This window comes from Mustela nigripes, chromosome 4, assembly GCF_022355385.1.
Source record: "Mustela nigripes isolate SB6536 chromosome 4, MUSNIG.SB6536, whole genome shotgun sequence".
Taxonomy (NCBI): domain Eukaryota; kingdom Metazoa; phylum Chordata; class Mammalia; order Carnivora; family Mustelidae; genus Mustela; species Mustela nigripes.
In genome coordinates, this window is record NC_081560.1 from 129,304,053 (window position 1) to 129,330,632 (window position 26,580).

Below are 26,580 nucleotides of genomic sequence, written 5' to 3' on the forward strand. Positions count from 1 at the left end.
TTAATCCAGGTCTAATTCCAGAATCCACAGTCCTAACTACCAAAGCAATGTGACCCCAGGCAAGTCTTCTATGTTTACTTCGTGGGCTACTGAGTTAATTCATATGCTTAGCACAATGCCCTACACATACTTACCCAAGCCTCTTCCTCCACCAGCATTTCACTGTGACAGGATTGAAAAGCTAGTAAGACATGCTCCCTGTCCTGAAAAACCTAATTTGTGATAGGCAGAATTCTAAAATGGCACCCCAAGATGTCCTGCCCTTTGAATATATCATGCCCCTGATTACATTATATGCAAGAGATTTTTTTCCTGATGTAATTAAGGTTACTAATCAGTGGATCTTGAATTAACGATGGGCCATATCTACTTACATAACTCCTTAAAAAGTAGTTTTCCCCAGCTGGTGGTGGATGGAAAAGTCAGATAAATCTGTGAACTCCCCCATGAGGAGGATTTAATCCACCAGATTAATGAGTTGTTGCTGTCTTTCAAGAGGGAGCCATGTGTAAAAACCAGAGTACGACCTGTAGCTGCTGAGAGTGATCCCTGGTCCATCTACAAGCACCAGGAACTGAATTCTGCCAACAACAGAATTAACAGATAAGTCTAGAAGTGGATTTTCCCCAGAGGCTCCGGATTAGAGAGCCAAGGCTGGCAGACACCTTTATGTTGGTCTTGTGGGATCCAAAGCAGAGAACCCACTGGAATCCACGCAGAATGCCAATCGAAATTAATGTGAGATAATGAATGGACGTTGTTTAAATTTGGTAAGTTTATGGTAATATATTATGCAGGAGACAAATTCACAAAACTAATAGGTAAGGGAACACAAAACTGTGAACAAGGGCTTGGGCTATAGAGATATAAATAAAGTACAAAGAAAGGAGTGTAATTACCCTGGTGGAGAGGTTGAAGAGGGCATGAAAGCTTGAGGAATTTAAAGGTGCTACCATTTTGAAGAATGAACAAAATTTGCTGGCTGTGGGCTGAGGGAGGTAGGGAAGAGAGGGAGGAGAGATATTCTAGACTAAAAGGATAGCATGAGAAAATAATGAGCAAGCAGAAACTTGTTGAGGCAAGGTCCAAACGCTGAGAGTAGCAAGAGGAATGCACCCAGCAGGGCGTGGCAGGTTGGAAGGGGGCTGTGATGCTTTCCGTCAGCTGTGGAGAGGTTTGGACTTCTGTTCTGCCAACATTGGCAGCACTTACTAGAGTCTTTTAAGATTAATTGAAAATCTGAAGACTTGATGGAGTATATGTTATATAATTTTATATTTTATGTATATTAACACGTTTTAATAGTTGAGGTAAGTGGATAGATAAGTCTTCTTAACACGTTTTGTCCTCTTTAATATAAAATGAAAATTGCCACAACTAAAGATGTTTACTAAGATGGCTAAATTCAACAAAAATGTATCTACTCACAAAGACAGAAAGAAAATGTTTTTTTGAGTAGACAAACAAAAATATAGCACTCAGAAAAGTATCCATTGTCATCAAAACCATCTATTTAAAAAAACATTTTTCTGAGTATAGTTGACGCACAATGTTAATTAGTTTCAGGTGTACAGTGATTCGACACGTCTCTAGGTTATGCTGTGCTCACCACAAGGGTAGCCACCATCTGTCCTCATACAACACCATGACAATACCATTGACTGTAATTCCTGTGCTGTGCCTTTTATTCCCGTGCCTTATTTATTCCATAACTGGAAGCCTGTATCTCCCACCCCTCTTCCCCCATTTTGTCCATCCCCTCCCCACTGGGAACCATCAGTTTGTCTTCTGTATTTATAGGTCTGATTCTGTTTGTGGTTTGAAACATTCTATTTCAATATCTTGGAACATGTTTATGACATGACATAATTATGTATACACAAGATCTTTTCAATCTCTTTCTCCTTCAGTAATATATAAAGAGATTACCGTATCTCTGAAAGCAAACTGCTGTGACATAAAACACAATTTTCAGTAAGATTTGGAATGATTTTGCCTAGTTTTCTAATTATCAAACATGTCAGGAATGGTATTTTTCCTATATTCAGATAAACAAAAATATTTATGTAATAAATCTCAGAGAAAGGGAAGCTTTTTTTAAAAAAAAAAGTTAAATATTTCTGGTCATGTTTCAGATTCAAAAGTAAAACGTTAAAATAATATAATTGAGCCAGGATTGTTCATTTCTCTCCCCCTCCCCTGAAGAGCTCCATGGGAATAAATTAAGCACTGAGGGAGGTACATTAGAATAAGGAGTCTCCTTGTGACTAACAGCAACTGAGTATCCTAGGTTTCTAATTTATTATCAGAATGACTTAAGCTCTGAGCAAATTCTTCATCAATAACATAAGACTAACGTTATACAGTGAATTTTTAAAAGAGTATACTGTAAGAAAGATTATATGTAAACATTCTAATGATTATTAGTTATAGCAAGGTTATCAAATATTAGTCTTATAATAACTAACACCAGCTTTGGGTATGTCTTTCTGATTGAGCTGATTTCACAGCAGTTTACATCTATCAGTCTAGCACAGAAGGGGGTACCTAAAGAAAAAGGCAGCAAATGTCTTTATGAACCAATTCCTTTAATGTATAGAAATTTTAATCACATGACATTGGCTTCCTTACCAATCTTTGGTACTTTAAAAAAAATACATACCCATAATAGGATACTTTTTTTTTTTTTTTTAGAGAGAGTACCAGCAGAGTCAGGGGGAGGGGCAAAGGGAGAGGGAGAAACCCAAGCAGACACCCTGCCCAGCATGGATCCTGACACAGGGCTCTACCTCAGGACCTTTGCAATCATGACCTGAGCCAAACTCAGGAGTTGTATACTTTACTACCTGAGCCACCCAGGCGTCCCATGAATATGTTTTAATCTAGATGACGCTTGACCTACATTTAATTAAAAAATAAAAATCAGAAACAATGTCAATCATACAAGCATATTAAAAAAAAATAACACCCCCTAGCATATCTTTAAATGAAGTCTTGTGTTTTAAAAATTCAAAGGTAATGACACCTTTTTAGTGCTAACTAAAAATACACATGACCCAAAATAAACCATTTTTTCATAGAACTGTTATTAGTGAAGCAGTTCCATTACACATGTAAACATTTGAAAATAGTGATGCCTTTGAAATGTAAGGGCACTTAAAGTCAACTCTGTCTGCTTTGTAGTTTAAGACTAACAGAACACTGTATAAATGGTCATCAGTTAAAGTTTAATTACTATTCAATAATTCACTCTTTAAGAAGACAAGGACTTTGATAAATTCTGACCACAGGGAGAGAGATTTCCCTGCCAAAGCACTGCTCTTTCTGTTCCTGGTACAGTGTTCTAGAGACTCAGTTGTTCCTCATTCATGGTAACACAGGTGATTACATTCAAATGGCATTTAACATAAATTGCGCCAAACTGCCCTATAATTTCATTTTGGACTGAATTAATTAACTTCTCAGTAGGTGACTAAGGTGCTGAACACAAGCCTAAGGAAATACTTGACTGCTTAACCTACCTTATATGAATCCTCTCTAATGCAAGGCAGCTTCCATTTTCAATAAACAGGACCAGAAAAATTTACTTAGTAAGATCTTAAAGGGTAAAGATAAGGCACTTAGAATAAATGAAATCAGTTTTCCAAATACATGCACATCCATTTAAAGAAGTCAGGGGGCACTGCAGACAGTTAAAGGAGGATTTAACCAAACTCACCAACCAGAGTTGGCACGCCTGATATTCTGAAAGACTCTTTACCTTAGGAGGTGTGTGTTTATAATAACAAAATGCCTTCTTTGTCCTTGGCAAGATGTTTAAATAAAAAGCTCACCACTTTGTAGCAAGTAAAAATACTATCTTAATGCTGTTGTAAGTAATTTATGTCCCAGATCTTGAAATGTAAATGTAATTTTCTAAGACATTATCTTCAGATCATCAGAATTATCATAATATCATAAAATAACTATTCTTTCTGTTTCTCTAATTATAATATTCTTATCAAGCTCTGACAGCTAACTCTTTGTTTTCAAGTTTATAGTCTTCATATATCAGGAAACAAATTAAAAGGACAAACAGGAATGTGAGAAGGCAGCTCATAAAAAGCTGAAATGTCTTTTATTACATGACATATTTTTATCTGTCATAAACTTCCGGTTTAGGAAATGAGAAAACAAATACTTCTTTGACGAACTCCTTGAAAAAGTGTTTAAGTAAGTATTTTTAGATTTTTTTTAACTGTGGAAGGAAGGAAGGAAGGGAGTAAGAAGGAAAAAAGGAAGGGAGGGAGCTCCGACTTTGTATTAAACCTTTCGGGGGAAGTGAACTAACATTTAATGAACAGCACGTTAAAGGAAGTGAAGCTGAAGCCTTCAGCCTGCTCCCAAAGGCTCTGTAGCATGCAGGGAGGTGGGCCCCCAGAAATAGCCTGAATAACCGTGGTCCTTGGTCAGGCTTCACATAAATATTTCTAGGAGGAAGGGCCTCAGCTTTGTTCCAGTGTCCCACTGAGGGCACAACTGCTAGGTAGTTTCTCTATGAATAAATTCTATTTCCAGTACACCTTAAATCCTTCTTGATATAATATGCATGAGGAAATGACAAGAATATAATTTGGAAGTTTTAACACTGGTTGTTAGAAGGAAGGCTTCGACTAAAAAAAAAAAAAAAAAATGCTTAGATGCCAGTTTCAGAAACAATTTTGCCTGCAGCATCTTCTAGCTCAATAATTTAGTGGCAATGACAGTCACAAATGCTGTCAAAAACAGCAGTTGAGGTTTAAAAAATAAACAAAAATTCAAACAATAATAGCCTGTAGATTTTAATATTGTCATTTACTGAACTGGCAACCACAACAGAATTTATGAGAGTCTTCTTGTTAGAAAAAAACAAATTAATCGTACCTTTGCAGGTTTTCATGCATGTGATTGTCTCTACAGTCCTCTAAAGGCAGGCACGTGGGGCTTCCTTCTCATCAAATACTATGTCTATCATGGTGTCGACGGTCACAAGAGACCTTTTGTATCATTACTCCCCCGAGTTGCAATTCTTCCGAGGAGTCCCCGGCAAACACAAAAGTAACCTGGCAGTTACATCATTCTATATAAATGAAGAAAGACTGCTATCTAAAAATAATGAAAGGCTCCATTTAAATTAATGTTACTTTTTTGTCAAGTGTTCATTTTACTTTGTAATAATGTAGTTCTGATCCAAATAGAGTTCTCATGAGCTTTAAAAAGATCTCTAGAGATTATACACAGGGCAGTAATTTAATTCTTATATTTTTATTTCTTGCAATGACATTTAGGGTTCAGTGTGATTTCAGATTTTTTGAGCCGTTGCTGACACCTTATGGAAACTGTTTTATTTGGAAATTCTGATTTGATTTTTAAAACTGTTCAGCTCTTGTTTACAAGAAGCATTATTATTTTAAAAAAGGATTTTTTTGTTCCTTTAAGGTATTCATCCTCTCGCTATTTATTTCTTCACTTGATTTCATAATCCTGTTTGGGTCACAATGATTAGTTGCTATGGAAATTACCTCCTATGGAAATGATTCCGATGTCATTGTTGTAAGAATATGACTTTTAATGAATAACATCAATAGCAGACATCAACCCTTACTAGAAAAAGGAAATTTAATTAAAATGTTTTAAAAGGATTAATTCTGAAAATTATTTTCATGGCCAACTTTTCTGATATTTTTGAATCAGCCATCTGCTTTTTAAATAAGTATTAAATGAATTTTAAGGTGTTAATCAGCTACTCACTTCCCCAAATTCCAATGTCATAATGGAAATTAGCACCATGCACAGAAAAGTGGAAATAGAGAACATTTCATTTACCTTTTCTCTAAACTAATAAATGTTATGCTTCACTTATGAGAGTTAATGTCAACAGGATTTCAGGGCTCATCAAGGAAACAACTTTGAATAACACATTATGAATTCCCTTTAAAGATGAAGAATTTAATATTCCAAAATTTATCCCAGGAATTTGAAAGGTCAGTGAGTTAACTAGTGAGTTAAACAATAGATGAGAGTCAGTGAACCATTAGATGAGAATTCCAGAATGCTAAGAAGAAATTTTCTTGGGTGGATTCTATAATTTGTGGTTTGAATAAAACTTTTTGAAACATTCCATTAGTATTAAAACTCTCACAATGAGAATATGGCTCATATTTAACACATTTTAAATTACTAGACAGTCTCTCCCCAAAGAAATTTTAATGCCTTCTTCTGCCTAGTGCTTGCTCACTGCTGGCACTAATTTAGGAATAAATTAACCCTTCAAACAATTAGGATATTGTCTGAAACTGCCTCTTGCACTCTACCAGGGAAATCACTTATATTCCAAAGATCAGAAATAAAAGAAAAATCCAATTCTTCATTATAAAGCATTTTTCAGACCCCATAGCTTATTAATTATTGATGTAAGTCACTATCACATTTACCAACATAATTACATATTACTATATCTCTAGTGCTTCTGAATCAAGTCTAACAGTATAGATTTTGTTAAATGCTTTATACATAGTTTTCTATACTTGTGCCTGCAACCATGATCTAGGGTCCAAAATGTCTTTGATAGATTTCTGCCTTGGAGCTGGCACTGGCTTGGCTTCAAAATTGGTTTTAGTGTCTATGTGTTCACTATCATCATTTACATTATTTTTCCTGGCAGGAAGGAGTTTTCGAGGAGCAGCCATCGGTTTCTGTAAGTGATGCATTAGGGTTGATAATTTGGTATCCAAAGGCGAGGTCCAAGATACACTTGTTTTTTCCCAGTTGTCCTTATCCAATTGATCTGGGTTACTCTGTGTTTTTAAGCTGAATGGAGCTTTATCAGAAGGAGGAAGGGGAGCACGTCTTTTTTTCCCTTTCCCATCATGTAGCTGGTTACTTGCAGGAGATAATACCTTTTTCTGGATAACCACTTGATGATTACCATCAAAGAGGCTGGCCCAAAGAGGTGGTGAGGAGTCTTCATGCTGACCAATAAGAAACTGTCCATTTGTCTCTTCAAGTTTTTTTTGTATTGTATCAGTTAAACTTTCAAGTTTTACAGGTGAATCAATGCCTGTAATAATTTTGAGAAAAAGTACATGGGGGAAAAATTCAAAAGCTGTGTACACTTTGAGTTATTGTTTTCTAAATCAGTATCTATAATAATCATCAAAAACACAATGGATCAGCAACTGGTTTAAGTTTAAAAATAACTCTACCAACAGAACCAAAAAAAAAGATCATTCACCATGCACTGCATATGCACACACAAGAGCGTGCGTGCGCGCACACACACACACATAAATACATTCCTAAATAAATGAGTATAAACCAGTTTTCAAAGGAGTGTAGACACATCATAACTTTTTCAATTCTATAGGTTAAATATTTATTAAATAACTTTTCTTAGATTTAAAATTTATTCTGACTTCTAGGTAAGAGGAGATCCCCTTTTTATAAAAGCTTGATATGTAAACCTGGACAAGTGTAACTGGATTAACATCCTTTCCTTTAGACTAGCAAAGTCTCTGTTAATAGGGAAAAATTCCAAAAACAGAAACCCAAGAAAACATAGTGAAACCCTGATACCAGTTTGGTGATAAGGATGCTGGATGAATTTTTCCTTGGGAAAAAATAAGAGAACAGAGATAAACGTCTGTTAAATGAATCACTGGTTGTATCATTTTTAATCTAACATTTTAAAGTGTATGTAAAGTATATATTGGTGGCAAAAATAGAGTAGAATTTACTGTTGACCTGTGTGTGTTCACAGCACTGTTCGTTCAGGCAATCCCACAGAGAAATAAATACCCTTCGAAGTGTGGGAAAATGGAATATTAATTAATGAGTCTATAAAGTTAAAATTTTCCAAGGTATTAAACTTAACCAATTTTTTGACCTGAGATGAAAGCTTCCATTTATTAATATTCATTTATCAACATTACTTTAAAACAAATTTAATAAAACACAGAAAAAATTATAGAACATGATTATATTTTAGAATCTCCAAGTTTACATTTTCAGAATTTTCATCAACTACTCAGCTAATATTTATTTTCAGTGCAGCCTTATTCATTTTGAAGCTTTAACATTTTTGTTTGATCTTAAGCATTCAAACTATGAAAAATGTGTATTCATTAATTTTGTATTAATTCATCTATTAAACATGAGTTCCTTAGTCTATAATCATAGTCTTTTTTCATTCATTTTGACTGTGCCTTGAAAATTTTAGCATTTTAATGTCAATAGAATAAGCTGCTTGAGTATGGACAATGTTGTTTTTGTTACCCTGCAGCTTAGAAAAGAAAAACCCCACTTACTCATATCGTGGTAGACTGAGGTCGCCTCTTTTGTCAAGAACAAAGGTGGTTTCCGTGGTGACATAATCTCAATTTTCATAAGTTCTTCACAACAATGCTTCCATTGGCCTAAGAAAGACAGAAAAAGGCAGGCTAGTTTAAAACATAAATGTGAAGACATATACTTCATTTTCAGTAGATATCAACATATTTTTTGCTGTGAAAAATAAGAGGGAATCTATAAAGCATTGCCTTAAGGAAACCACAAAAACCTAGTACTACCCATAATTCTGAAGTCCCAAGTCTAAGCACTAGAGTAATCTATGTGAAAAATAAAGTTCTGTGCACAGATATAAAAAGCTAAGATCTTTAGGTTATTAAATACTACACTATTTCACTAAATGGTCTAGGAACTAAAATTTCTATTCATGGCAAAAATTTGTACAAGTTCTCTTCTTTTAAATATTAAAAATACCCAGTTCTTAAGACAGTTGAAAGGCAAAAATCAACTGAAATAGTTATCTAGAAGGATACAGTGCTTCTCAAAAATGGCGTTAACTTTGAAAATTCTAATTAAGATACAAGAATTGTTTATTTAACAATTATTTCTTCTAATGATTATGCCTTTCAAAATTCATATAACTAGAAAAATGCTGCATCTTCATTCAAGTAAAAGGTATATAAGAGCCTATTATAATAAAGACACATCAGTCAAAATTCTAACTGGATCTAATTTATTTTAGGAAGGACACTTTAAATCAAGCCATTAGTCATTTCAAATAAAAAATACTCTTTAAGCTGTTTCAATTTTTAAGTTAAAATTTAAGAGTATGAACAATATTAATTTTTCTTTTAGTTATATTTTACTATTTTCATCTTAAAACACTCAGGCTTATTTCTTCTGAGTGGATATAAACTTCAACCATTCCATGTTTATTGCGTGCCTGCATGCTGGATAACAACTGTGCCAGAGACTATGTGTCTCTATATTCATGTTATAAAAGTAGGTTATTGAGCTTCACTGTTCTTATACTCTGTCTTACATCTGTAGAAAAATAAATATAATACACATGTGCCTTTTGGGAATGATTTATGATGTATATTTTTCTTCCTTTTATTATATTCTCAGTCTCCATACTCAATATCCAATTTGGTTATTTTCCATAGTTTAAAAATAAAAGATATTTCGTGTTTGGTCAAATTATCTATTCATTTTTGTTGTTTTAAATCTAATATATAGCCATGCTTATATGGTAATATGCATAAATTTTAAATCCATCACCTTAAATAGCTAAGAAACATAAAAAACATTTTAGTATGTTTTATTACAATGCTAAGTATAGAACATGGTAAAAATTTCAAAATAGCCCACATAGCATCTCATAAAGGGAATGAAATCTTGAGTTTGAGGCTTCAAAGGTTGCTCTGCAGAATTTAAATCTAGTAGGATCTGAGATCTGATAACTTATTCCTCCCCTCCACTTCCTTTTTTAGATAAATATATAAAAGCCAGCTTTTCCTTCTTGGGGGCAGAAAAAAATAAGGTCTTACTTAATAGAAAAATAATGAAATACTTTGAACTAGAAAACATTTCTCCATCAAATCTTAGGCAAATTACAAAGTATAGCATTTTCTCTTTATTGATAGATGAAAGCTTTTCATTGTTAAACTGGTAGCAGAATACTAATCATGCTGAAGACTGGAATATAAAGCCAAACTATCCCATGCGTTACTGAAGTCAGAGGTACAAGTGTGTTATGTTCACTGGTGAATTTTACAATGGGAACATTTGTTTTATCAGTGACTAAATTAGTATGCAGTTACACCTGATTCAACATGCTAACCAATATGAAATATTAAACAGCTATGTTGTATTCACATAAAATCTGTATCCTAAAGATGTTTACCACAATAATATTTGCTATAACGTTCCCAGTCAAAATGATCTGTTATCCTAAGCTGCTCAATAACTCAATATTTATATTATTAAATACTTGAAAAAATTTATCTTTGACCCACCATGCTAGCTCTACCTTTCTGATCATCCAAAACAAGTGTCATTACTCTTGTACATGTTTGTTAGCTCTCAAATATTAACAATTAGCTATGACATCCCCCTTGCCTCCAGCCTCCACTCTTCAGGCTGTCCTTCGGCAGGCCGAACAGACCTAGTGCCATTAATGTTTTCTCATGGTTTTTAATTTTCTCATTCTCCTGATTTCTACTCTTAATCAGAGTTAAGTAATTGAAATTAACTCTAAATATTAAATTGCTCTTAGTTTATTCTGCTCTAAATATCTGTGCTCTACTTTGTTCTACACGTCAGATTTCATCTAAGATTACAAGAGGCTACACTTACCACTTATAAGTCAGTCTTTAGAATATAAACATTTCCGTCTTTGCTTCATATCATCATATGCAATGAATTCTAAAGTGTAAGTCTAATAGAATTTATACTTTAAAGATCACATAGATTGGCAAATTTTGTCCACAAATCACTAAATACTAAAGAAGTAGCCAGATGTAAGAACCTAGTTGTCATCACGTTCTTATTTTGACAGTAATATCACAAGATTTGTATCCCTCCAAATCCCGTATTTTAGCATGATGAATTATTTTACCTAATCTGGCGAATAAAAACACGAGACCATTTAGGAATTGATATCCAGACCATAATAGTCTGCATTTTTACCTCCTTTCACCCCTCATTCCTGTTTTTATACACATAAAAAGTGTAAAATAGCAGAATCACTCCTAAAAATAATATAGTCTTTGTAAGACTCTCTAGAGCAGATCATTTGAGAAAGCAGTTAAAATTTCAGATGTGATCAGCAAAGGAAAGGAAGTTTTTGTCTTTTAAGTTACATGTCTAAGATCAGCTGAAATTAAAAAAAAAATGTACTGCATGCTGATAAGCATGGAACAAATATTTAAACATCTATTCAGTGCCTAGGGATAGTACTTAAGGAAAACAAGTCCTAAGAATTCCAGAAGGCTATAGAGGGAGTCCTCTGGATTCCTGCAGTAAACCAGCAATCTCTTCAGGCCTCAATTTTCTCAACTTTAGAGGAGAGGGAAATCATTTCTGCCTTGCTGGGCTGTTGTGAGAAATAAAGGAAGCCATATGGTATGTGGAAGGTAATCAATACATTTAGTTCCCTTCTTTGTCCCCACCCCAACCATCACTATAATAACTTAACCAGGCCACAGACCACAGTAGGCTTATAAAAATTAATCTGAGGACAGCAGGTATTAACTCTTTTATAAAGTTCCCAAAACAGATCTTAAGAAATCCTAAAATTTCTTCTAGGAGTTGCAGAAACAACTTTCTATCATTAGAAAATGCCTATCTTTGGTAATTCTTTATAAAAAAGCATTCTGAAGACATAAAATACTGGTTGAATCTAACAGTAGGCTTAGTTTGACTAGAAATAGCTGTTATCAATAATCTACATTTTCAATATATGACTTCATTATTTTCTTGTTGATAAAATTCCTCCTTAAATTGAGAATATTAGAACCTCACATATTTTACATAGTAGAACTCTATTATATTACTATCACATTGTTTTTATAATCATGGGCTGTATTACTGAAACTGAAAAACCATATGTATGGTTTTAAAATAAATCTTTGGATGATGTCCAAGATGATATAATGAATCTGGAGTTAACAGAAGGTTACATGAGTCTCCTGTACATTTCAAATTTTAGGATCATCACTAACCTACAGAAGTTTTTTACTACTCAAAAAGTAGTATCCCTTTGATCAAACACACTGCCTTAACCAGTTAAAATCCAGTATTTTGAAAAAAATGTGGCCTAATTGTTTTAGGGACAGAGAAATTTAAAAATAACAGGTGTTCAAAGGTATAATAAACTACAGTAAGTCAGCCCTGGGAAAAGGTCGAGAGAAAAAGGCATCAATGCACTGATGATATACTGTCATTTTATTCAAGAGCACTCAAAAAATAATCTTGATCCAAACCAAAGGATTATAATTTTAATATTTAGATTTCTTGGTGCATCCTTTCACGCTTCATGAATATATTACTAGTAAATCCAAACACTAACTTACTAAGATCAAAGAAATGTTGCCAGAAGGCTTCCATCCATTTCTGAAGATCTTCTCTATTGTCTGCTACAAAGATATGAGTTACAGCCTGTCCAGCAACAGGGTTGATGACAGAGAAATTATGAATTTTTTTCTTGGTATCCTTATCCATTGCCCGAATTCTGGTTTCCTAAAAATTAGGACAAAATTGGTATTTTACAAGAGAATATTTTTGTAATATTCAAATAAATGTTTTAGTGCTTCGCTACTATACTTACAACAGATGCAATTATAAATCTTGTTGCTGATCACTTAAAATATGTAATTTTGAGAATTTTCAATATTCAGACTCAAACCTATAAAAAATTGCTTTTTATGAAAAATACTGAGTAACATTTCAAAGTATTCTACATAGAGAACTTAAATTACATGAGATTAAAACGTAACCTGTTTTGATCTGTTTAAGTAGGAGTTTGCTGTCTTTTATATACATCTTAAAATTTGCAATAAAACAAGTACAGCATGTCATAACTGTAATGTGAATTATGTTAACTACATTTCCAACAGTAATAAAATAAAAGAATCAGTAAAGTATGTTTGTTATTCTAATATTCAGGCATTATACACAGTGTTATCACTTAAAGCAGTAAAACCATAACTTAGTGTTTACTGCAGCAAAGCAGTTAGGTTTTCGCCATTAACATTTATTTCATATGTAACATTCATTTACAAAGCTCATAGCTAAAGATCCATGAAGTACTATAACCTTCCTGATGGTACCAATTATTTTTTTAAATGCTGAATGCAACTATCAGCAACAAAGGCAATGGTTTCCTTCATGTTGGTAGTTTAAACTTTTTCTGTGTGGTACTAGGTATGACGCTGTGGTGCTTCTCCTGTCTATACGTAGAAAAGTCTTGTTCCCAAGTCATTCAAGCACTACCACGCCACATGACAACTAGCATCTACATGCAGTCTCCAAGTTTTGGGGAAAGAAGTCTGAAATACAACTATCTATTTATGCAACAGTAAGGATTTGGCTGCTTGGATAATGACGGATAATGTTCTAGAGCAGTGCGGTCTATTAGAAATATGTGAACCACATAGGTAATTTTAAGAGTTTCTAGTAACTATGTTAAGAAGGTAAAATGAAACTGGTGAAAATCATTTTGTATTTATTAATTACATTATTTTAAAATTGTGTTTTTATGTAACCCAACACATCCAAAATATTATTCTAACATGTGAGCAAAAAACATTTTTGAGATATTTTACATTCTTTTTTGTACTAAGTCTCCAAAATCTAGTCTGTCTCTGATACAGCACATCACATTTGGGCCAGGCACATTTTAGGTGGTTAAAAGCACTGGTGGTTAATGGCTCCTGTACCAGGTAGAACATTTCTAGACTCATATGTTTAAACCTACAGTAATGCGTGTAGAAGAATATTTAGCCGGCAGCTTCAAAAGCTGTTTAGGAGTGAGAAGAAATTCCTCACTTCTTGCAGTCTTGAATGAAGAGAGATTCTATGTATAGTCACATCCCAAAACCAACATACACATACAATGATGTCTATGTGGACATTACAGGAATAGCAAAGAGTTAAACAAGAAACAATGTACATTCCCTGAAGAATGGGTAAATAGGCGGAGGTGAACCCCTGATACACCAGCTCCCCCATCCTCAGTTTGCTGCTTTCTGCAGTTTCAGTTGCCCCCAGTCAACTGCAGTGAAGAAGCAGATGATCTTCCTCCTGACATATGGTCCGAAGGTCAGTAGTAGCCTAACTCCACATCACAGTGCCTGCGCCAATCCCCTCACTTCATCTCAGCACATAGGCATTAAATCATCTCATATCATCACAAGAAGGGTGAGCACAGTACAAGGTACTCTGAGAGACTGAAAGACTACATTCACATAACCTTTATTATGCATATTGTTAGCATTATTCTATTCGACTCTTAGTTACTGTTGTTAATCTCTTACTGTGCCTAATGGGTAAGTTAAACTTTATCAGAGCTCTGTATGTATAGGAAAAAACAGTAGAGACAGGGTTCAGTTCTATCCACAGTATCAAGCATCCACTGGGGTCTTGGAACATATGCCCTGCAGATAGGAAGGGGCTACTGTGTACTACAGAAGTTTTTCCTGAAGGAAGGAATTCTTATTCAAGAATCACAAGAGAAAAAAAGTGTATGCTGCATGAAGTGGTAACATAACTTTGAAAGTCTGGAGTATCACAAAAGGTGAGGATTTAGTAACCATCTTAGAGACAGCCTGCCCTGTCAATTTTAAAATGTGGGAATGTGAGTGTCTTCAGAGGGTTATAATGGACTTATGGTCAACACTGTAATTTGAAAGAACAGGGTCTTTTTACAATCCTGTGCCATGGTAATAAACTTTGTGAATGAACTCTTTTAAGTAATTATTTATATAATATAAAAACAAACTGGTGTCCTAAATGGCATGAAAATGCATATAATCCATCTCTTTAAATAGAAAGCTTATTACACCAGCAGAGAATGACTTAAGCTCTAGGAAGAATCTTTAATATGCTCTCAATAAGATTTATTGAAGGTTGACTCAGTGGGGGAGGAGGGCAAGAGAACACTCTATTGGTATTAGTATTTAAAAAAAAAATGAAATATGAAGTATTCTTGTTGTTGAAATCTTCCTTCTATCCTAGTCTATCTTAATACAAATTTCTGACTACCTTTTGTATACAGGATTAAAATGAATTTAACTTTTAAATAAGGAAAGTGATTTTTATAGATGAATGTGTATATTTTTAATAACACCAAGATATCATTTCAAATGAAAATAGCTATGTAGAAAATATGATGAACTGGATCATTTATATCCTTCTAAGAGAATATAATGCAATAATATAAAAATACTATACATTATACACTCCATTAGCTCTGAGAACCATAAATACCACTAAATTTTTAAAACATGAGAAGCTTTTAAAAGGTGCAAATGAAACACAAAATAGATCATTTGAATTAACTAACTATATTTTATCACCCAAAATAATTTAACTAATGGGAATTTTTTCAACCAAAAAACTGCATGTCAAAGAAAAAGTCATTAAACAAATAAAGTTTCTGATAATGTCAGAAAGTCTATGCAAGTTGTTTTTCGTTGTGGACAAAGTACCAATAAGAGTGCTTAAAACTGCACTTCTCAAGGGAGGAATGGATTAGAAAACACAAGGTGCCTTTTAGGGTATGAAAGCAAGCAGCTTAGGTATTTTTGCTCCCACTCTTTCTACCGCCTAAAATATTGTCTGTCACTCACTGTATTTGAAATATATTTGGAGAATAAATGAATGAGATAGGAGAAAAACAACTCAGATAATGACAATTTCAGGTTGACAGAGTCATATCCCACAGATGATCCTAATCCTACTCTTTATAGATAAGGACACTGATTTTCTGAAATCAGTTTTCTCTCCAAAGACAGAGTTTTCTGCCCAAACCATTTAGTTTATTTGGAAGGTTTTACAGTCAACTTTTATTGTTTTGTGGATAGATTTGAGACTATTTACTGTGAAATTTTAATCCTTGGCTGGATCTCTTTTTTCAGTCACCATATATGAAACTGCAGCCTTCCTCTGCATGAGATGGTGGGTACTCAGAGAAGGCCAAGTGAAGTCAATAAATCTAAGAAGTCAATTTTATGACAAAATACAGCTAACTCGGAAATCAAAGGAAAGTTTCTTTTAGGTTGGTTGTTAATTATTTTTAATTAAAACTGTACTTCAACCTGTCGATTTCTGTGATACTGGGAAATTACTAAGTCAGAACTAGATTTATAAACCATTTCTTACCTTACCTTTTGACTATATGATCTTTAAAGTCTACTATTACCCAGATTACGGTTTCTAAATACTCTTTACTGCTAAAAGGAATCAGAGATCTTTACAGAGATGGCTGATTTCAGCCTGGGCAAGGAAATGTATGAGATAATCCCAGAACATATTCTCCCAACAGAAATCAAAGATTACTAGGGTTGTATCAAAAGGTCTAAAGAGTCAAACTGAAGAGGCTTTCAGTAGCCAAAGATGGGACCATCTGAACATCAATAACAATGATAATGGATTGATGCATGAAGTCTACATGAATTTGAAGACTATGAAGTCTTTAAATCTATTAATTCAGAATAATATTTAAAATGAACTCACTTGTCACTTTTGAAGGATGCTAAGGGAACCACCTCACTATTTTGGTAACTATTTAAAGTCTTTATTCTGTGTTCCCTATAAGAATTGTACTTCAACCCAATAGGTGACACAGTTGAAATTTCCCAGCTAATAAATGAAGAATATTAAAATATCACCAGTTTGCAATCCCTAATGAAATAAAGGATCTAAACAATGCTCATCTGTGGATGTTAATCTGACTAGAAGACTCAGACATATTAAATGTTTCCCAATATGGGGTGTCTGGCTGGTTCTGCTGGTTAAGCATCAAACTCTCGGTATGGGCTCAGGTTATGATCTTGTGGTTGTGAGATCAGCCCCATGTCAGGCTCCACACTCAGTGCAGAGTCTGCTTCAGACTCTCTCTCCCTCTCTCTCTCTCTCAAAAAAAAAAAAAAAAATCTTTAAATGCCTCCCAACAAAGTACACAATATTTCCTAAGACATATTGTTACTAACCAACCAACCACCAACCAACCAACCAAAAACAGAAAGGAAAAAGGAAAAAGACAACTCAAAGATGCAGATAACAAAATCCAGACTATGGAAAACTCTGTAGGATAAATGACCCAATTTCTTCAACAAATTGTGTGTGAAAAAGAGAGAAAGAGAGAGTGTGTGTGTATGTGTGTGTGTATGACAGAGAGAGAGCGAGAGAGAACATGAGGATGCTAGAGCACTCTAACAGATTTAGAGATTTAAGAGACCAAATCAATTAACTGCAATATAAACCCTTATTTCAAAATCCTGATTCAAAAACTAATCTAAAAATTACAAGACTGGGAAATCTAAACACTGAATTCTTGATGATATATTGAAAAACTATATATATGACTATATATTTTTCTAAAGTATAATTGTTAAATTTACAAGTAAAATCATATAGTCTCCAGGATTTGCTTCAAAATAATTCTATGGTGGGGGCAATGTGTGAGGGCAGAAAGAGGTTTATTTCTACCCTTCTCTATATAGATTATCTTTGAATTTTTCCCCTCAAAAATTGAAAATAAAATACAAGTACAAAAAACTAAGCACCTGCTTTCCTACCTATAAGGCAGAGATAGCACTATTTAACTCACAGTTTCCTCATAAACATGCTGTAAGAATAAATGTGTTATTTGAAAGGTGGTTGGTCTAAAGTTTTGTTAATCAGGCATGAAAACAAAATTTTGCTGGCCAAAAACTAGCTTTATACCTTATATATACTCTAATGACAAAGAAAGTATACCTTCACAATATATTGCAAGAAATGTTTGAAATACATAAACCATAACCATAAATTAAACCAAGCTTTAGGAAGGATTAGTATTAGTGCGACATAATTCTTTTCAATTTATGTCTATTAATAATCAGATGTAAACTCCTAAAGGAAAAGACTTGTTTAAATAATTATTTTTTCTGTATTTAATGAAGGACAATCTAAATCATTGGTAGGACTGGGACATTAAAGGACTAACATAATCAGAAAAAAAATCCCCTGTGCTTCATAATAATCTTGCTTGCTAGGGTCCATGACAAACATAATGGCTAAAAGCAGTTTCAAGACAATTTAACAAAAGTTTACAACACCAAGTAGTGATACTGATTTGTTTAGCATAACTTTTACTAGTTATTAAAGTGATATATAGTATTTAAAGCAAGAAAAGACTTTTGATCGCAAAAACCCACACTACTTTTCCATCCCACTCCCCACCCCACTGGCAATGGATAAAACTTTAGCTAATAAAATGTTTTCTGCAATGTATAGAAGATTCTATAGTGGCTCTGTTAAATACCCCTGATTGGGAATGTTTTGCTCAAGAACATTAATAGGGAAGTTTTTTTGAAGTTGAAGCAATCACTTTGAAGTAAACCATCCTTTCAAATTTGGATTGAAAGGGGAGGGAAATAGCTTAGGCTTTTCTTTCCTTAATGTGACTCTTTCCACAGATGGCTCCCTATGAAAATTAATAAACTGACTTAGCTTTATAGGAAATGCTATTTAGAAGAATAAAAATTATAGTTAGAAAACAGATCCTGTGATCAAAATAAGAAACTATTATTTATATACCTTAGCAACTGCCAAATTTATATTTTTACATAATTTTTAAAGTGGCATTAAACAAAATTATTATTTTCTAAATCATGAGAGAAGCCAACCAAAATAAAAAAAATTCTGATTTGTTCTTTAATATTTAACATTATTAAGCATAAAAAGATCTTAGAGACCCAAGATCAAAAATATACTAAAAACTGAAACAAAACCACTATTCTTTAAGTTTTATTTGGTGCTTACCAGCTCTACAGATCAGAAAATACCAAGTTGGCATTTATCAAAGATCTTGTTTATTTGAGAATATACTAATACATGTATCCTTAGAAATTTCCAAAGTAAGCCAAAAAATGAAAACATCTACCTTATATTTAAAAACCAAGTAATTTAAAACATTGAATAAATGAAAATCTATGAGTTTATCATTAATACGGGAAGAACATAACAGACACAACACTCATTTGCTTCTTCTGGAGGGAGTAATACTGCTCTAATACCTACTGCCAATATCAGTATAAGACCAGTATGTAATACCAACTCCTTACTCTGAAAATTGGTAATTAAAAGTAAGCTTTCATCCTGCCTTTTCAGGAGGGACTGGGATTCATTCCTACTTGATGAAAAAAAGTCCTTCTTTACAAAAGAATGCCAGCTAACACGTGTAGAATGAGGGATATTATGAAAATAACATATGCAATCTCCAGTGTAATAAGCAATTCAGACAAGGGCAATCAGGTTACTAAAACCATTATGTGAAAGACTATTGGACAACAAAGATATTCACACAGTGCCAAACTATCACCTCACTGACTACCTGCTAATAGTAAAGAGGAAAACTTACCTTTATGCTGGAGAGAGTTAGGGGCACCACCTTAACCAAGTCATTAAATGTGACACTGGCAATAATGAGACAACCTGACATCATGTGCCTCTGAACAGAATGCCCTATAAAGTATTTGTCATCATGCATGAAACATGCTTGTAAATAGTGTTTAGAATGAATCTAATCAAGCCTCTAGACCTAATTTACAGTTTAAGAATGCATAATCCTTGAACATTCCTAGATTGAAAGCAAAAGCTTTTAAAAGGACATCTTAGGGAAAATGGGGAAATGTGAATATGGGCTGGGTTATTAGATGATGTAAGATAATTACTGTTCATTTGGCTAGCTGTGATAATGGTACTGTAATTTCATTTATACACACAAACACACTCACACACTTTCATTTTAGAGTTTCCTATTTTTTATAGTTGCATATTGAAATATTCAGGGATGAAGTGTCAATGTTGGAGACATATTCAAATGGGTCAGCAAAAAATGTAGGTAAGAGGCTTTATAGGCTGACAGCTATAAGACAAATAAGGTCTGAAAGTGACTATTGTTGATGACTACTGTATAAGTGAAATTTGTGAAGAGAATAGAACTTAAATGTTCTCACAGAAATGATTAAAAAAACCTATAATTCAAAGCGTGTAGTAATGATTACACAACCATATATTATTTGTCGAAGTTACCAAATTGTACACTTACAACTGGTAAATTTTATTTTATGTAAGCTATATCATCATAAAACAAATAAAAAACAAAATACAAAGAGCTTCAATTCCCCCCAAGAAGAACACCTAGAGATAAAGCAAACTGGACAGCAAGAGAAACTGCTGAATCCAGGTGGCATGAGTGTCCCTCTAGTATTGTTTCAACTTCTCCATAAATCTGAATCATTGGCTAAGTTGAGAAAAAAAATAAGTAAAAAATAATAAGTAAAAAAAAATAAGTAAAAATGACTTTAATAGAAGATATAACTACACAGCATCCAGGCTTACAGAAGAAACAAATAGAATTCTTGATAGAAATAGTCATATTTAAATAAGGAAACCAGGGTGTTTGCCGCTAAAGAACAGTTTTCAAGGTAAATACCCAGTAGTGCAATTGCTGGGTCATAGGGTAGTTCTATTTTCAACATTTTGAACACAAACGTAGTGATCCGAAGGGGCACGTGCACCCGAATGTTTATAGCAGCAATGTCTATATAATAGCCAAACTATGGAAAGAACCTAGATGTCCAAACAGATGAATAGATAAAGAAGATGTGGTATATATACACAATGGAATACTATGCAGCCATCAAAAGAAATGAAATCTTGCCATTTGCGACAATGTGGATGGAACTAGAGGGTATCATGCTTAGTGAAATAAGTCAATCGGAGAAAGACAACTGTCATAGGATCTCCCTGATATGAGGAAGTTGTGATGCAACATGGGGGGTTAAGGGGGTAGGAGAAGAATAAATGAAACAAGATGGGATTGGGAGGGAGACAAACCAAAAGTGACTCTTAATATCACAAAACAAACTGAGGGTTGCTGGGGGGAGGAGGGGTTGGGAGAAGGGAGGTGGGATTATGGACATTGGGGAGGGTATTTGCTATGGTGAGTGCTGTGACGTGTGTAAACCTGGCGATTCACAGACCTGTACCCCTGGGGATAAAAATATATTATATGTTTATAAAAAAATTAGAAAAAAAAAAACAGTTTTCAGGTGAATGGAAGGGTTCAAGGGAAACCCGAAGTGGGGGTAGGAACTGCCAACAGGAGTGCTGCTACAGAGAGAGAGCAGGAATCAGCCCAGAGAAAAATGAAGATAGCAACATCACAACACTAGAGAATGGAACACCTTGGTATCAGTTCAGTCTTTGAGATCAGCGACTAAATTCTATTAACCTTCTCAACCCAACCCTTATTTCATGGTGTAATCTTAAAAATCCTCTTTTGTACTTGAGACAAAAGTCACGCACAATGACAATTTATGTCATCAGTCCTCAGGGTCAAATACAGCCCATGTTGTCCCCAAGTCGAAGGTCAAGTCTATACAAATTACTAGATTAATCATTTTCCTGTGAAATTGTAATGGTCAATTGTGAAACCACCACTGGGATTTCTAAGTATGGTGATTTCAGTCATCTTAATAATGGAGCTGATTGACTACCAAATTGTATCAGTCACCAGGCCATCAGCTTTTATTACCACAAGGAAAAATGAGTCAACTGAAAAAAGGTCAATTCAGCTGGGCCATGTAAACACTGTTAACTGCTTTTCTGGAATTACACCCTTGTCATCAGACTTTCTTGTCGAAAATACAGATACCCTGGCTACAGTAACAGTGGGGTTCCACTATAACTTCCCTCTTACATTTAAATGCTAAAGATTCAACACATATCTATACCATTGCCTAGAGGTAGAAACTGTGGCTTCAGGCTCACAACCTCATTTCAGAGATACTTCTTACTTTCAAAACTTATTCAGAGTGGGTACGGAGATAGGAAAAAGTCTAATTTTGTCTTCCAGATCTAGTCTAGCAGTATGTCTGTGAGGAAATAGAAAAACAGTGAGCCATATAATTTTACTTACTAGCTAGACAAGTTCTATCTGATCTGTGAGTCTGTTTTTTCACTTATAAAACAGAAATAACATACCTATAAAACAGAGCTGACTTACTGGCTCTGTCTGCCATAAAGGACTGATATGGTAAAATGAATACCTTTAAAAGAGTTTTCAAATAAAATAAATGAATTTTAAAATATCCTTTTTAGATTACATTTTAATTATTTTCAGGATGATTTTTATTCTATTGGGCAACATATAAGCAAATTCCATTTTTACTACCTAGGTACCTAGTGAAAAACAGTTTAGACAGAATCATCTATGCAGAATTCTTGTCAAAAACATCTACCTGAATCTTATGAAACAATTAGTCAAAAACAGATATGGGGACTGGCATGGACTTCTCCAAAATGTCAATATAATAAAAGACAAAAAAAGAAAAAGAGGCAGTGAGTGATGGGTCCAATTTAGATAAAAAGGAAACAATCAAAATACATGGTGACCAGCTGCCAATTTGTGGTCCCTGATGGGAGTCTGGGATCAAACAATAAACAAACATTAGAAAGAACACTATAGGGACAATTGGGATAATTTGTTGTTTATATTAGATATTATTTTATCGACAGTAGATTTTTTGAGTGTGGTAATAATATTATGGTTATAAAAGAAATGTCCTTGTTTTTAGGAGAAACGCTGTTGAAATATTTTAGGGAAGAAACGTTATGCTGTTTGCTACTTACTTTCAAATGGTTCTGAAAAAAAAATCTCAAACTACTTAAAGAGAAAGCAAATATGGGAAAATATTAACAACAGCTGAAAAATCCAGGTGAGAAGTATACTGCTGACCATTATTCTATTCTTTCAACTTTTCTGCACATCTGAAATTTTCAAAAGGTAGGGAAAAGTGGATACTGTATAAACAAAACAAAACATTGGCAAGTAATGAAAAAATTATATCACTTTTTCAATAATAAAAATATACTTTCATAAACCTAATTATCTAACCCTAAATAAATTCATCATGTTATAACTTTGATGTTTATTATTTAAGAGTAACAGTAATCTTCCTAATATACAGAACAGATAAATTAAGTTGACTTAATTTAAAGGTCTCACTAAAGAATTTCCGTTAAGAAAAATCAGTATCATTTCTAAAAGCAGGATGGAAACAGACCAAATGTTATTACTGGAAAAGATCAGAGAAATTAACTCAAATCCATATAGATTAGCAAACTAGTATACATGTGTTTCTCAGGACATACAACTTTATGTTTTTTTCAAAAGATAATTTAAAGTCAAGTAGAACATGTACAATTACAAAAAGAAAAGAACATGTAGTTAACAGATGTGACGACTCATACTTTACCATAGCCTTCAATTCAACCACTCCAAAAGCAAGCAAAGTAAAAGAACTAGAAACAATTAAGTACAAGCTATGGATAGAAAACATGATATTCTGCTCTAGAAATGCCATTAAAGTACTCCAGAGTAGGAATGCCAAAAAGGGTGGGTGGGGGAGGGAGAACAAGGCTTGGATAACAGATGAAGATAAATTTAAGATGATGGGGTAAATGTGTGTGTGTGTGTGTGTGTGTGTGTTTGCTTTTGTGCATATGTGTGTGGCAGAGGGGGAGGGGTCAGGCTTTCCTGTTTTGACACAAGGATAGACAACTGCCCATCAATCCCATAAGAAAGCAGGAAGTATTCTCAGGAATGTCTTTTCATGGGATCATTTGAATATTAACTACAAAAAGTATCGTCGTAACATGAGCTAACAATTTACGTTTATAATCTCTTAAATAAATTCATGAAAAATTTAAATATTAATGTGAAGTTGCATTCTCTGTTTTAAAACGTGTTCACTGGTATAGATTTCCAATTACTTTGTTTTCTTAGGAAATATACAGTACTTCCTTTACCAGATAAGCTCTGAAATGGAAGAAAAACAATAAGATTAATTTATCTTTATGAACTGACCTATTTTTTTAACTTTTTATTTTTATTTTTTTTAAGGTTTTACTTATTTATTTGGAAGAGTGAGACAGAGATAGCAAGAGAGAGAGAGCACAAGCAGGAAGGAGAGAGAGAAGCAGGCTCGTCGCTAAGCAGGGAGCCCTACTCAGTGCTCAATTCCAGGATCCTGGGATCATGACCTGAGATGAAAGTAGATGCTTAACCAACTGAACCACCCATGTACTCCTGAACTAATCTATTTTAGCAGCCCTTCTCTTTTATCCATAAAATGGTAACAATGTGAATTGTATAGAAAAGAACAAACTTTACAAAATGTTGTATCTTTATTTTTAAAATAACATTTTATTTACCTTGTTAATGGACACTACCAAAGCTGGTTCCACTTTAGCTTCAATTTCTTGGGGAGAATAAAAGCAATAGAGTTTACCCCCTCTTAAAACACAATACAACCTTCTCCAACTAATTAGGTTTTCTTCCATTTGCTGAAAAAAAATTCAAGAAGCCATTAACCTTAATCATTATTTATCATCATTAAATTCAACAAAATACTTCAATTATTAAAGTTATTAATTAAAAAAATTTAGATGTGATAGAGTTACCCATTAATTTAGTGTACAGTAAGTCAACAGTTCAAAATCAGAGGAAGTTAATATCACAGAAAGGTTTGAAATTCTCAAAAACATTAAGCAAAATGGAGGCAATAATTACCACATAACTTTTACACACATAAAATCATAAATCAATGCAGTTTTAGAAAAGCTAGTCTATTCAAAATTAGTGCTTAAAATTCCACAGCAATCCATCTAATGATGCAAAAATATATAAAAATAACTCAAAATTCAAAATATAATTTTCCCTTACTATTCTCAGAACACTAGAAAATGTTGACTACCCTTTAAGAATGCAAATTTTCTTTCCACTTAATGGAATCTTTAAAAAAAAGTTATTGATTCACTGAAGCCCATAATTAATTATTTACTGACTATAAATAAGTCGGGTTATAAATAAATCAGGAGTAGGTGGCACAGAGGCAGCTTTGGAAGTCTAGAGACCTAAAACTGTGCCAAAAGCTGTTTGCCAGAAAGGCCTTTCTGTGAAAGGTGTGGAACAGTCCTCATCTGCTTCCACAAGGAGTCCTCTGCAGCTGATTATCCTGTTCCTGCTGTTATGAAGCCGAGGAACCTGGAGAGGTAGCTCCTTAGCCATCAAAACTGCACTGGACCCCTCCCCTTCCCACCTTCTCACCCTCAGCCCCTTCACCCCCCACCCCCATTCTATGTCGAACATGGAGAAAAATACCATTTAAAAGACTTTAAAAAATACTTATTATCGGAAGGCAAAACAATTGCTAGTATATTAAAATCTAGATTGCAGTTATAATTGTACAATATGTAAAGTCCTCCAACCTGCTGATTAAGAAATCCTGCAAATGCATCCTCAGCCATACAAGCTGGCTGTGCGACTAGGCGGCAGCACATGTTGCCATATAAGGGAAGCCAAAATGAAGACTCCTCTATTTAAACAAGATAGAAAATAAAATCCAGTTATAAACATGTTTATTTAAGGTCATTATACATTTTTTTTTCTTTTTGCAATTTTTTTTTTTTTTTTTTGCTTTACGTAAGAACATATGTAAAAGTTCATCCTACTCAAATACCAGTGCCATAGTTAATGACAAAATCAAATATGAGAAAGTAGACAGGATAATATTAAACTGACAGTTTATAAATGCTTTCACCTAGAATAGACATAGAACTTTTAGTTTCTTGATCTCTCATTTGATCTTAAAGTATTTAATCGATGGAGATAGTTCAGGGCATATAAGTAAACTTACCTTATACAAAAAAAATCTAATAAAATGATTTTTGTACATCAAATTCTACTTTTTGCTCTGATTTTCATTATATTAGCTAGCAAAGTGATCCTCTAAATAAAACATTTCAGAATACAATTTCATGATAATACTTAATAAGCCTTTTGGCTCTTCTTCCCCTTCCCTTACTGAACATTAGGTGGAGCCCACAAAGATGGGCATCTGTGCCTGGGGCTGTGGGAGGAGCTGCAGTGTGCCAGAGCAAGGGGACAGCCAGGCAGGATGAGGGCGAGTAGGAGAGCTGCCAGGCACGAGGTGTCAGAGCCCGAATGGGCTGAGGAAGGTAGATGACCTGGGACAATCTCTCCTCAGGTGTTGCCTGGGGTGGGGGGTCAAGGCCCAAGCAGAATGAGGAGCATCTACATGGTGTGGCTGCCCAGTGTGAGGTATCAGAATCCAAAGGATAAGGAGAGTTTACACATTTGGCAGATGATTCAGCCATGGGAGTCAGAGTTTGAGAGCAGTGAGGACATAATCCATAATTCAGTGACCCAGAACAGTGTGGCAGAGCGCAGTGAGAAGGACATCTGAGAAGAGGCACAGGGCATGGGGTGTCAGAGCACAGGCAGGCTGAGGGGGGGTGTCCACATGGGGCTTAGGAAAGGACAGCCAGGCATGGGAACTTAAACCTTGAGGAAGAACAGGCCTATGTAGGCTGTATAAGCCTCAGCAAGGTAAGGAATGTCCACATGGGGCAAGGGACAACCTAGAATGAGGAGTCAGAGCTCAAGCAAGGAGAAGAGAGCATCCATACAGAGGAGAT

General features: G+C 34.2%; 1 protein-coding gene across 2 annotated transcripts in view; it reads right to left on the reverse strand.

Moving 5' to 3' along the window:
- Positions 1-1,489: 1,489 nt before the first annotated feature.
- The window catches only part of RTKN2 (rhotekin 2), a 76,577-nt gene continuing 51,486 nt past the window's right edge, over positions 1,490-26,580 (reverse strand). For both annotated transcript variants that reach the window (XM_059397489.1, XM_059397488.1), the window contains 5 exons: positions 25,351-25,457; positions 24,295-24,426; positions 12,381-12,546; positions 8,325-8,432; positions 1,490-7,078 (listed from right to left, as the gene is read on the reverse strand). In XM_059397489.1, coding sequence (XP_059253472.1) covers positions 6,540-7,078; positions 8,325-8,432; positions 12,381-12,546; positions 24,295-24,426; positions 25,351-25,457 — 1,052 coding nt within the window. In that variant the 3' untranslated portion in view covers positions 1,490-6,539. The remainder of the gene's footprint in view (positions 7,079-8,324; positions 8,433-12,380; positions 12,547-24,294; positions 24,427-25,350; positions 25,458-26,580) is intronic.